Source organism: Macrobrachium rosenbergii, chromosome 30 (genome assembly GCF_040412425.1).
Source record: "Macrobrachium rosenbergii isolate ZJJX-2024 chromosome 30, ASM4041242v1, whole genome shotgun sequence".
In the NCBI taxonomy this organism is placed as follows: domain Eukaryota; kingdom Metazoa; phylum Arthropoda; class Malacostraca; order Decapoda; family Palaemonidae; genus Macrobrachium; species Macrobrachium rosenbergii.
The window spans coordinates 28,620,122-28,634,116 of NC_089770.1; the positions used below are offsets into that span (position 1 = coordinate 28,620,122).

The following is a 13,995-nucleotide window of genomic DNA, read 5'->3' on the forward strand; positions in this document are numbered from 1 at the left end:
TTAGTACTATGTACAATGTTAAAAGTGCATTCATGTTGAATAGTCAAGTGCTAAATTCCTGCTGTGATTATTATTCATATTAGGTACTGATATAAAGTATTTTACCAGACCACAGAGTTATGTTTGTAGACTTGTAAGGTTGTTTGTTTCAAAGGATTCATTTTAAAATGTGTGGTAGAAATTTCAGCAGTGCAAAATTGTCATATTTGTACAGCCTAGGAAGAGATGGGAGGGAGCCGATGAAAGTGAAAGGTAAACAAGAAGGAAGCTACTCCTCAAGAGGTGATGTAGGGCCTTTAAATTAGATTTCTGAAGGGAAGCCAAAATGAAAAATTAGCTCAACATAAACATGAAAAAATATACATTTATATTTTTGAAATTATTGCTTGCATATTCAAATCTGAGTAAATCATAATCCCTTTTTCTACAGGATGGTGATGTTGAGTCATTGTGTTCCTGGATGGTTCAGCAGATAAAAAGAGCCACAAGGGAAAAGTTTCAGTTGTCAGGTGAAAAGCAGCCACCTGTGCCATATATCTTCACAACTCCCCAGGGGCTGGAGCTGGATCTCCGACTCTTCAACAGGTAGAATTTACCATTTTTTTTCATTTTGAACTTGTTCTTTTTTGATATACAGAAAATCCATGATTCCTTATTAATCACTGTATTGTTTTTAATATTTATATTGAGAAACTGTACTGTAGTTAATGTGAAATGTATTGTGAACTAAGGAATGATATGATGGTTTTTACTATACTTGGGTTTTTTTATACTTCATTGAGGATTTGTATGCAATAACTTTATAATACCTCTGGTAATGTGAGGTATTGAGATGAAAAAAGGAACTTTTATATTTGGAACTTACTAAGTAATTAAAATGCTTTAGTTTCCCCTGCATGACAGCTTAAAAAATCCAAAAATTCACGGGTAATGCTTTAAAGTTTAGTGCAGGTGATTGGTTCCGCCCACTAACAGGAATCTCAGGAACTACTAGCAAACGAGCTCATTCTGTTTCCTGCCGGCGTTCAGGTAACACTGAGTGTTGATAGCAGCTGTGTTCTTCAATTTGCCAGTCGGAGACTGGATTTCGGTGATATTATCGGCAATTTTGGGTAGCTTCAAGCTTGCAGCTTACAGGATAGTATTTTATTGTTGTGTTGATAAGACTGGATCCTAGTTTTCATATTTTGCTCAGTAGCGAATTCGCAATTAGACTGTTTAACTACCAGTAGCGTGGTTTACTGATTCAGTGTGTAATATTGCGTTCGCTTTCTGATTAACATAATAAATGTAAACATTGCGTTGACGACTGAACCAATATTTACAGTTTTGATATTTTTCTGCCAGCCTCAATTAATGTTAATTAGTATTTGAGACATGTCTGTATGATGATACACTGTGTACTTGAAGTAGGGTCGGTTAAGGTCAATTTCCTTTTCTGAATAGCAAACCAATATTTCCAGTAATGTTTGGGATATGTCTATACAATGATAATCTAGGTACTTCAGCTATTGTCGGTAAAGGTTACTTTTCCTTTCCCGAAGTAGCTTATTAAGGTAATATAGTGTTCGCTACCAGGCCGACATTTTTTGGTTGAGAATACAGGCAGTCCCCGGTTATCGGCAGGGTTCTGTTCCTGACAGCATAACGATAACCGAAAATCGCCGATAACCAAAAATTGTCGATAATAGCACTTGTTCCTGGTTATCGGCGCCGATAGCCGGCAATCAGCGCTGATAACTGGTTATCAGCAATGCTAACTGGGAATCCGTGTCGAAAATCCCGTTATCATCGTTGCTAGACAAGCGCTGTAAAACCAGATCGCCGATAACCGAGGGCTGCCTGTACATCTCTGAAAGTCTCGAATAATGCTTGATAGGGTTTGATACTTGCCTGTATGATGGTGCGTCATACTTTGGGCGCTAGAGGTTAACTTTCCTTTTTTGAGTAGCTTATAACGTTAAAATTGTGTTCGCCACTGGACCGATATTTTTAGTACTGATTGCATATTGGTAAGTCTCAAACAACATTGGATAGGAATTGAGATATATTTGTATAATGGTCCTCTGTATCCTCAGACTATTGTTGGTAAGGATTACTTGATCATTTTTCACCTCTCTTTGCAGAGTGCCAGAAGTGTTAGGGCAGTGCATAGTAGAGAGAATTTGTGCTTAATTTTTGCGGGAGTAGCCATTCTCGATGGCCGAGACTGATAGGTGTTCAGCTAGCCTGGTGCTAGCTCTCTCCCCACATCCATCTTCTCTCCTTCTACGTGTCCTCGTTTTATTCTCCACTTGCTCCCGCGCCTAGCTCTCTTGCTTCCTTCCCGTGCCTTTGCCAGTCTTGTGTCTGGGTTAACAGGTGTCAACCTTATAGTAGCGAAGTGTTGTGCTTGGAGAAGGTGGCTGCTCGTCCCGCCAATGCTCCTAGGCAAAGGTTCGCTGACAGTACGTATTCTCCTACACCTGGGAGAAGTTATACCTGAAGCCGAAGGGATAGACAGCTACTGGAAAGGTGTCTTACTGGATGTGTAGTGGAGGAGGTGGCTGCCCGGCCCTATTGGTTCTCCTAAACCCAGTTCCTAGTATGGGAGTCCAAAGGGGTTTGCCCCCGGGTAGTCGCCCCTCACTCAATCCTGCTACCTGCAGGTGCTGACAGACAGCTATTGGAAAGGCGTCCATAGATATGTTCTTTTATTCTAGTGATACTCCGATGTAGACAAAAGCACTGGTGGCATTTTTTATAGCGAATCTTAGCCGCTGAAGAGGCGCTCTTCAGATGATATTTGCTACTCTTCCTTCTCCTGTAAAAGTGGAACACCAGTGTTGGCACCAAGCAGAACATCAGTGTCTTGAATTTTTTTTTTTTTTTTTTTTATTCCTTAGCACCTGAGCGCCTATTAGCACCCATGTGCCTAATATTGCCCTAGCTTCCTTTAGCGCCCAAGCTTCCTATAGCGCCTGAGCGCCTAGTAACGCCCACTTGCGCCACTAGTGTCCACTTGCTCCACTAGCGCCCGCTTGCGCCCAGTAGCACCCACTTGCGCTCTATAGTGCCAAAGCTCGTTTTCATATAGAGCTCCCAGCACCAGCTCTCATGTTGAAAGCAGAAATGCATGGAATGGCAGTGAGAGTTTAGGAAATGAATTTTAGATCGAAGCATAATTATGTGTTGAGAGAAGAGGGTCTCTTCCTGATCAGATATTGATTAATACATAGAATTTTATGGCTTCAACAGGTTTTTGAAATTTATCAGCCAAGGCCTTTTGAAAGCCATGTTGAGCTTGTTCTCCTGCAGCTTTTAAGCAAGATTTATTCCTACACAAATGCAAACCTATGGTCTGTACATAGGATTTAGCCTGCAAACGCGGGCTGGAATGGCCGTTTAACTTTCAGACAAGGTTGTCAACCACCAACAGTAGGGGGTGAAGCCCCGCCCACTTGTCAGTCTGCACTCCACTTTGCTTTTGTCTGCTGTCGTGTGAAGACATCTCTGTACTTCTCTGCCCGACTGCTGTTTGCTTTATTTTATGTTGTTTTTGTTGATGTCTTTTGTGTGATTATTGTTTGTGTTTTATATATATATATATATATATACATATACAAACTCCTAAGTCACTTTAGCACCTTTGAAGAGGAAACTGCTGGGTTAGGTGCTGTCCAGGGAAGGACAGACTGTAAAAAACTCAATAATAATGTATAGAGCATTAAAGAGTCTCTCTTTTCGACTCTTTGAGGTTGATCCTCATTATATATATATATATATATATATATATATATATATTATAGTATGTCTCATAGATAACATGAGTGTAATTTAACCCAACTTCTTTATCAAGGTGGTGTGGAGGCTGAGAGTCTTTGAGAGTTATGTTTCTCTTTAGGCCTCTTAGGAGAGCTGAGTGTCGTGAGTGTAATTTAACTTGGCGAGGCTTGCCGAGTGTCTGCTCCAACCGTGCCCGGGACAACTTACCAGCCATGGTGTCTGCTAGTTGTAGGACTACTCCTAAGCCCTTGGTAACCCCTCATGCAATATCGGGATTGAGTTCCCAGGTACTACTGTATACATCATCTCTGAGTGATGTTCTCCTCTGCATGCTGTTGTCTGCATTTTCATCTTCATCATCGAGTACTGTACTGTTGCCTCCTCTGCCTTCTTCCAAAGGGGAAAGAGGAACTCCTGTTGTCTTGTGCAAGGGTGCAACACTAACCTGGTAGTGCACCTAATTGGACCACTGGTACCTGCCCCAGTAGCCAACCTACATAGTCTACTGGTACCAGGCCTGGTTTCTTGTTAGTGGTACCATGGTACTTCTGCTCCCATTGCCGAGTGCACGGGTGCAACTGCTACTTGGGGTTCTTCGGACCCCTGGTGTACCAGTACCGGCCCTGGTCTCTTGCTAGTGGTACCGCTGCTTCCGTTGCTGAGTGCATGAGTGCAACTGCTACCCGGGGTTCCGTTGTATTGGTGCCAGCCCTGGTAGGACTCCTATCCAGGCCTTCAGTACCAGCCATACTCTCTCACTAGTGGTACCACTGCTCCCATGGCTGAGTACATGGGTGCAACCACTATCCAGGGTTCTTTGGTCTCCTGGTGTATCGGTACTGGCCCTGGTAGGCCACCTACTTGGGCTCTTGGTACCAGCCCTGGGCTTTCACTAGTGGTTGTGTGGCACCGCTGCTCCCATTGCTGACTGCACAGGTGCAACCACTATCCGAGGTTTTTTGGACCTCCGGTGTACCTGTACCGGCCCCAGTGGCCCGCCTCACTTCAGTGCAGTCCTACACCAATATCGGCCCTGGTAGCACATCTACTAGGGTCAGCAAGGGTCCCTGGTCTATGAACCCAGTCCCAGCTATCAGCATAAGCCAGTGAGAAAAGGTGAGCAGAGAGCATGCAGATGCTCCCTTATCCTCCCTCCCACTCTTCGTGAGTACAGACCAGGTGTCCTGTGATGGTGGCTCAGTGACTGGCAAGAGGGGGGTCCCCTGCTCAGTCTTCTTCCCTTGTAGAAGCCTTGGCTTCTAAGTAAATTGAAACATGTCCATGGGACAGCCCCTGCTCACGTTCGCGTGAGTGGGACCTCTCTCCCCAAACCTGGTGGACACAGTCATTGTGGCTTAACAACCTCCCATGGCCTGGCTTATCTGCCGGGACTTTGGTCTTCGCCAGACAGGGCAAGAGTGTGTACAATCTCTCACTTGTTCCCACCTCCTCAGAATTTTTTCTGGGAGATGGGAACTGGATAGGTTTGGAGCTTGGGACTGGGAATGTTCTCATTCCCATTCCGGCTCATAACAGAGGCCTACATTCCTGGCCTGGTCTACTGACTGGATAGGATGTACGCCGAATGATTAAAAGATCACCAGGGGCTCTGGTGAGTGTTTCTCTCCCACAGAGTTACAGAGGCCTATTGTTAAGATTAGAATGATACATCTTGTTAATGATCCTGAGGAAGAGACATTATCTTCTGCTCTGTGCTTACCCGGGAAATAGAATGCTCCCTGCTCTAGCTGTTCATGCAAGGCACTTCTTCCACCCCTAGCCCACCAGAGGAAATATCACATTCTCCCAGAGAGATCACCACCATGTTTTAGGTTGACCTGGCCCTGACTCATAGGCAATGGCACCAGAATTGACAGCAAGAGCAGCATTCTATTTAGTCTTGTAGGTTGATCTTTGTGTCTATCATTGGCCAATATAGTTTTTCCTCAGGCCTCTGTACACTGAAGGAGAATGCAGCCCTCAAGAGACTGTTACTCTGGGAGGTAGTGATATTACCTACCTCCTCCACTAGACAGCAACCTGGGGGATTGGGGGCAGGGGGAAGACAAGACACTGTGCTGCTTCAAACTCTAGGTTTGTTAGTCCCGAATCGATTTTGACAATCAGGGTGGACTGGTTCTAGGACCTCACCCCCACTGCTAGAGGGAGGGGGAGGCCACGGTGGAAATGCTTCAGCTTGTTCACCAGGCGGTGGCTAAGACCTTTAGGTCTTTGCGTGTCACTGCAGCTTGACCCTTGGGTCAGACTGGCCCTTCCCCTTCGGTCAGAGAAAGTCCCAGACTTCCTCAACTCCTTGTGAAGTACCCAGAGGGTGTGGCAGTTCTTCCCGATTACTGCCGATGGGAGTCGGTGCCTGTTGAGCCATTGGGCAAGCTTGGTAGCGACATGGAATGGAAGCATGGGTAGTAGATGCCCATCAAATACTGTTCTGCTACCCGTAGAGTCTTCACCCTCTTTTCAGTCTGGTTCCAAATGTTGGTTCCCGGCTCATGGAAGGACCTTGCCCCGTGGGAACAGGTGAATGCAGTGCTTCTGGAAGGCACTGTGGGAATCTTCTACCCTCATCCCACTGAACCAGTTCGTTCACCAGAACCGGTCCTAGATGGAACGGTCCGTTCTGTTCTCAATTCTGTCAGAGAGTGCGACTTCTTGCTGTTCGGGGATTTGAGGGATGTGTATGTTCAATACTTACCCATCGATCCACCTGCACCCATCTCCTCTTTATCCTCAAAACGGGGGACGGTGTTCAAGGTGCTTGGTTCACTTGAGTGTTAACTATTATTGTTTATCTCTGCTTGAGCTCGATTGCACAGGTACATCTACGGAAGGACTAGTGTGATTGGCTGGTACTGGCAAGCTCGTTGTGGTAGTTGTTAGGACAGAGATCAAATTCTTGAGTTTTGTCATGACTTGGGTATAGTGATCAACTTTGAGAAGTCAGATCTCATGCTCAAGCAGAGGGTAAAGTACAGTAAACCCCCTGTATTTGCAGGGGATGTATTCCAGACCTCCCCTGCAAATAGTTAAAGTCCAAGAATACTTAGAACCCCCTCTGAAAATGCCTGTAACTGCCTGTCTTGAAAGTTCAAATACCAAATGTATACTTAAAGTATCATCCTACATCAAATATACCTTAAATTATTATCCTATTACTGTATTAATCTTTGAAATTATATTATTAATATCATTTCAAAGTCATCTTAAACATTAGTGTCCTTGAAAATATGTACATACTGTACACCCTTCCAGCAAAAACACACAGAGAGAGAGAGAGAGAGAGAGAGAGAGAGAGAGAGAGAGAGAGAGAGAGAGAGAGAGAGAGAGAGAGAGAGAGAGAGAGAGAGTTCACCTTTGCACCCTTTATCAGAAGATTAAGGTGGATGGGTCTCCGGTGTGAGACCCTCCTTTCTCTCTGTCAAAGGAAGTGAAGAGATAGCTAGCTTGGTAGCTTTATGACAGGAACCTCTCTTGAGGGGTGCCATTGGGCACTCCCTCTTTCAAGGTGCTCTTGATTTTCAGTGTCCTGAAACTCAAGGTGGCATATGTCAACTAGCAGTGTGGGGTAGGGGGTGCTGGTGTCCTTCCAGCTGCACAGGTTGATGGTGCAGGTACATGAGTGGGCAGCAGCACACTCAGTGGAGCTGTCAGCCAGGGACATTCCTTGGTCTCAGAAGGGGTTGGCAGACAAGCTCAGTCACCATAGCCTGGTGATAGGGACAGTGTCCTTAAACCAAGGCATTGTGGAGAGGTTCTCTGAGTTATTGGGAGTCCCAGCCATGATCTCTCCATAACCGCTATGACAGAAGTTACCGGAATATGGCTCATTTGTGCTGGACTGTGGGTTGTGGTGGATGGCATTTTTCCAGCACCCAGTGGACAGTTATACTTCCGAGAAGTTTCAAACAGTCTTGCCCACCCGGGGAACTCAGACCCCCGAGTGGGTTGTGAGTTTCATCTTAAGGAGCCTAGCTTATGCTGTACAAATTGATGAGGGAATCATCAGGCAGAGTTCTGACTCTAAAGACTGTTTTTTCTTTGCTTTACCTAGCTTTGGCGAAGAGAGTAGGCGAGCTTCATGGCCTTTGATGCTAGCACTCAGTGGTAAGGGGATCTGTTACACTCAAGCTGGTCCCAGAATTTGTAACTGAGACTCAGAATCTGTAGGTCTCTGATGCTAGATTCAGGTCTGTTTCAATCCCTTCCTGAAGACTTTGTTGGTGTGATCAGAATGAGACGCTACTTTGACCGGTTAGAATGCCGCGGTACTACCTTAAGAGAACTCAGCATCTTAGGCCTAAGTGCTGATGCCCCGACTTGGCAACAGAAGAGATGGCCAAGAGCCCATCCTCTTTCTAGCTTTGTGAGACAGCAACAGGCTTACTCTTCATATGAGAGGTAAATAGGAGCTCAGTCTGGATGAGAGATCATGAAGTTAGGGGCATCGCCCCTTTCCATGCATTCTGGAAGAACCTGTTGGTTCAGTAGGTAATACGGGCAGTTATGTAGTCACACCAGACCACATTTATCTTGTATTGTTTTCAGGACTTGCCCCTAAGTCTTTGGACATGCTGTTCCTTGGATCTTGTGGTGGCTGCCCAACAAGTTGTTTGGTTCAACTGGCTCCCTTAGGGGACACGTGCATCTTGTTTAAGGTGTTCAGTAAGCGGGAAAGAAGAGGTGTGAGTGACTGGTCTCCCCCTTTCTTTCTATTACCTGTCTCTCACTTTAGACAAAGAGACAGGCAGCGAGCCGTCACGTGCTGGACGGACAAGTTTTATTGTCTCCAACGCTCTTGGGTTCTTCTGTGCCTTTTTTCAAAGTAATGATGCAACTCATTACTTTTAGCCCAGAAGTCTAGCGGTTGCAACATCTTATATGTCCAACAAGCTAGATGTGCAGGATTCCTCCCTCAGCTCTTCCAGACCAGGAAGGTATTCCCAGGTGGGTAGAACCAAACCAGTTGGTTCAGAGGTTTACTCAGACTCCACCCTCCAAAGGGTAAGTATCCTTCGTAAAGAATGAAGGTTTGTATTTGTGTAGGAACAAATAGCAAATTTTTAAAGTAATTGTATTCTTCCTAATATACAAACCTGAAGGTCTTTACATTTACAGCCCACCTTGGCCACCCCTCATTCTGATACCTGGGCCAATAGGCAAAGTGGAGTGCAGACTGACAAGTGGGCGGGGCTTCCCCCCTACCGTTGGTAGTTGATGACCTTGTTTGAAAGTTAAACGGCTAAATCCTATATAAAGACCTTCAGGAAAAATACAAATTACTTTAAAAATTTTTATTTTTACCATTAGATAATGGAGCAGATTTCTGTTTGACCATATTTGTGCTAATTCTCACTCAGGCCCCATATGTAACTTGGAATTCATTTCAGTGTGATAACCTTTGCATGACAAAGTAGACTTACAGAATTTCCACCCATAGATATACAGATACCACCCCACTTATGAATATTCAAGTTAGAAGCATTCATAAATATGAACAGAAAAGGTCACAAGTTCAAATTTTGTTCTGCTTGCCTATTCTGCTAGTATGAATTTTTGCAAAGAACAGAAAAACATGAGGAAGAAGAACAACTTTTTCCTTTAATTCCTTCCCTGATTCTTCTTACAGTCACAAGAATACTTGTAAAACATTCCTACTTATTTCAGTCTTCCCGATTTAATTTGGTCTGTGATGTTTACCTTACGAACTTCCAGTGTCAGACGCTGCTCCTGCAAAATTATCTCCAAGTTCATAACTTTCAAATCATGGAAAAAATACTCAATTTTAAATGTTGCCTGAATCTAAATTTAATTTTTTTTTAACCTTTCTAGCATCCAAAGTATTTCCTTGTAATACTGCATGATTTAAAAATGCAGTGAAAATAGTATAAACTGTGACTCCTGAGTTAACTCGGGAATGTAAACATCAACAGAAATTATGCACCACATATTAAAAACCAACTTTCAAACAATTCAGGATACAAATGGCTGTTCGGAACATAACTTGTTAGTAAGTAGGGTGGTGTCTGTAGACAAAACATGGTAACCTTATATCTATCTGCCTATTTTCAGGGAGCTGATGAAGAAAGCATTACCAGTATTAGTAAGCATCTTAGAAAAAGAAGCGCGGGGCTGGTTCCTGCATTTCAGAGAAAAGGTTGTAGCTGACCTCAAAGCCCAAAACCTAAGTGATTATGAGGTTGAAAAAGTAAGTGTCTTTTGGTTGTTCTGTAAAAACAAGGAAATTTTACTCAGTGTGAATTTATAAATGATTGTCAAGTGTTGGCAGAACAGTTTATATACAGTAGATTTTATTTACTGTGTTTATTTATATATTATTTTAAAGGCATGCCAGGTTTTTACCATTTCTCAGACCATTTGAACATTTCTGTGATTGTTTCATGGAGTAATTTGTAAAAAGCAAGACTTAATAGGAAGACTTACACAATAATGTAAGTCAGTTTCAGTTGAACAGAAATCATGTCTATGCATGTTATTCCAGCACAATAAGTTTGTTCCAACGGAAATACGAACCTACGCTTTCATAAATGGAGTTTCGCAGCACAACGCATGCTGCAGCTGTCACTCACTTAACTAGAGAAACAATCCTATTGGGTAGGCATATGAGTCACTCATGACCTGAGCTGGCCTAGCTCTCCCGTTTTGTTTTCATCTGTCAATGCATGTGGTTTGTCAGTGCATTCATTTTTAGGTATGTGAGATTTGTCTTTGTGTGTGCCACATGTTTGTGCCCTTGTGTGTTTCCTGCTGAAGGGACATTGCCCTCTGATTGCTTTATGGTCCTCCAGTAGCCTAGTGTGTTATACCCGTTCAATGGTTATAGTTTTTGTGTCGAAGGAAGGCATATCTGTGTTTTTTTTTATGCTTAGCCATGTGGGCAACTTCCTTTATTGTGTCAAAGGAAGGCATATCTGTGTTTTTTTTTTTTGTGCTTAGCAGCCATGTAGGCGACTTCCTTTGTGTGACTTCGCACAGAGTGTTGTGTCCACATGTGTGTCTTAGCTCCCTTTTGTGTGTTTCATGGCCACCATAGAGGACACAAAATCCAATTTCCATCATTGTGTGGGCAAAGGCAAGCCCTGTAGTAAATTTTCCCACGTTTGTAGTAAACCTACACTCTGTATGTATTTTGTGTCTGAGCCATGTGAGAGGAGTGTGTGAGGTGACAGTCACTACAGTGGTGTCTCTACAAGAAGAGACACCCTAAGAAGGGCAGTCCCTCCTCCAGGGAATCCACTCTTAGCCCCTCTCCTTGCCCTTTGGTGTGTCCACTTTTGCTGAGACCACCTCCCCCAGTGGCAGGATTGTCAGCTCCTCTAGCCATGACAGCATCAGGAGGCCCTAATGCCAAAGATATTCTAAAAACAAGTCATGGATTTCTGGACCAAAGGTGGTCACCTCCTGCCCTCGCAGACAGTGTTAGGCAACCTTCAAAGGCCCCCCATAATTGTCTTACACCATGTGGAGCCTAAAACTTAACTAAGGAGGACTAAGGATCCTCCCAGTCGGTCCATCCACCATCATCTTCACGTAGATCGGATGGGAGTGAGAAGGAAGTGTCCAAGAAGAGTTGAGAGTAGTCGCCAGGTCCTTCTTCCCCTCAAGTAGTCGCCAGGTCCTTCTTCCCCTCCAGTGAAGTACTAGAGGCTGGAGAGGTCATGATTCCCGTGGAGTGATAGGGGAGGTAGATTTTTCCCCTTCAGTTGCCTCTGTCACCTCTACCTTGGTTTCGTTAGTGTCCTGCCTTACTTCCTCCCAGCGTCGGAGGGACAGATTGGCCTCTAGGATGAGCAAGAGGAGGGGTTCATCCCACAGTAGGAGCAGCAGTGGAGCAACTCGAGGAGGCAGACCAGATTGAGAACCAGCAGCCAAGTCCTGTTGCTCAGCTGTCATCAGGGAAGCAACAGCTCCACTAGATACTCCAGCAGTAGGAAACCCACTTCATGCTCTTGGGGTAGATTGGACAGGGGACTGAGTGCATCTCTGACAGAAGGTGCAGAAACTTGTCCCACTCTATTTCTTGCCCCTCCAATTGCCTCTCCCTGAAGCAGAAAAGTGCAGGTGGGACCAGATGCCTTGGCATTGGGTCCTACCAGAGAAACACCCCAGTGACTAAGGTAAGGACAGAGGCCACAACAGCAGCAGAAGTTCCAGTGTTTCAGCTCCCCAGGCCTCTCTGATAAGCAGTTTGGCAGCCTCTTCCTGGAGAGCAGAGGTGATGAGGGGCGGCCAGGAGAGAAACAGACCAGGGGACCCTTCGCAGCTGGATGTGCTGCAGGAAAAAAAGGGTTCATGGAATTTGTCAGGGAGGTTGGACTACACCTAAGTCTGGCGGACCCACCGATGCTGGCACCAGCAGATCACACCTTACTTTCTTACCTGGAGCAGGCAGCAGAGAACCCCCAAGAGGTTGGACAGTTAGTTTGACTCCCCTGGTCCCTGCTGATCCAGGGATTGATGCAGAAGATGAATGGCCACTTAGCGTTGTCAGAGAACTCCCTGGTGTCCTCTGGGTCAGAAAAGCTCCTGCTCCCTCCTCTATCCTTTCAGGTAAAATACTACTTGCCTGAGGACTCCTTTTTCATCCTGAGGTTGTTGGATTCCAATTTTTTGTAGGTTGGCAACAGGGCATCCAACTCAACAGCTCCAAAGTAGGCAACCTTGAGCTTATGTTAGTAAGGGCCCTCAGAGCCATCTCTAGGCTAGACAGATGCCAAGGGGCTTGGCTAACTGAATTAAAGGACATCGTCATGCTGGAGAAGTGGTCCACTGTCGGGAGCTACCTAGGTACTTCGGGGAGAGCTCTCTCACGCATCGTAAGATGGTTGGGGCATGTATGGGCCACAGGAGACAGTCCTTCCTGGTGGTGGTGCAGAAACAGATCACTCTGGAGAGTTGGCTGAGTCTCAGGAACAGCCTCCTGTTCAACTCACTCTACTACTTCCCACTGGAATTGGTATGTTAGGTGACCAATATCAAGAGAAAGGATTCAAGGGACACCTTGCAGGCGTCATACCTGAAACCCACTCCAGTCTACTGGGGATTGGCAGGCAAGCCCCCATTACAGAGCAGATTCATCACCTCCGGTAGGCACTCCTCCCTGCAGCCAAGGTTCTGACATCAGGGCAGGCAGGCCCACAGAGCAAGGAGCCAGAAGAAGAGGGAAGACTCCAGGTGAGATAAATGTGACCCCCCCTCCCTCCAGGCTGCCACTGATGGGGGGGGGGCAGTGCCTGGCAACCACGTGGATGACTTGGCAGCAATACAGGGCAAAGGAGCTTTCATTCTTAGTCCTCATGCAGGGCTGTAGGCTACCCTTAGGACCAATGGAGCCTCCTCTGGCCCAGACGCCGGTGCTGCTCTCCGCTTACAGGAGGGACTCAACATTAGTTCTTCGTTGGACTGGTCGGTACCATTCTCGGCTAGCACACTGCAGGGCCCAAGTTCGAATCTCCGGCCGGCCAATGAAGAATTAGAGGGATTTATTTCTGGTGATAGAAATTCATTTCTCGTTATACTGTAATGTGGTTCGGATTCCACAATAAGCTGTAGATCCCGTTGCTAGGTAACCAATTGGTTCTTAGCCATGTAAAATAAGTCTAATCCTTTGGGCCAGCCCTAGGAGAGCTGTTAATCAGCTCAGTGGTCTGGTTAAACTAAGATATACTTAACTTTTAACTTAACCCAATGAACAAGCCCTGTAGCAGGAGGTAGTGGCCATGCTCCTAAAGGGAGCAGTGGATGGCAACTCACTGGGATTCTACTGCCCCCTCTTCCTAGTGGAGAAAGCATTGGGAAGTTGGCAATTGGTGATAGACTTCTTGACCCTGAACTTCTGCCTGCACCATGGAAACACCCCAGTTGGTTCTGACATCTATCAGGGGGAATGACTACATGGTGTCAGCAGATCTGAAGGATGAGTACCTACACATCCCCATCAACAAGGCCTCCAGGTTCGTCTCCCAAGGAATAATGTACCAATTCAGGGCCCTCTGCTTTGGACCTCTCCCCAAGTCTGCACCCTAGTCTTCCAGCTGGTGTTGGCTTGGGTACATGCAAAGGGAATCAGACTCTGACAGTACCTGGATGACTGGCTGATCCTGGCACTGTCAGTCAGTGAGGCAGAACAGCACAGGGATGAGATCCTGGCACTGTGCATAATCTTGGGGGTGATGGTAAACCTCTCCAATTTTT

The 13,995-nt window shown here is 45.5% G+C and overlaps 1 protein-coding gene across 10 annotated transcripts in view; it reads left to right on the top strand.

Annotated features, from left to right (window-relative positions):
* LOC136855148 (uncharacterized) overlaps positions 1 to 13,995 on the top strand; it is a 501,815-nt gene that overhangs the window by 420,729 nt on the left and 67,091 nt on the right. For all 10 annotated transcript variants that reach the window (XM_067132044.1, XM_067132047.1, XM_067132045.1 and 7 more), the window contains 2 exons: positions 431 to 585; positions 9,853 to 9,988. In XM_067132044.1, coding sequence (XP_066988145.1) covers positions 431 to 585; positions 9,853 to 9,988 — 291 coding nt within the window. The remainder of the gene's footprint in view (positions 1 to 430; positions 586 to 9,852; positions 9,989 to 13,995) is intronic.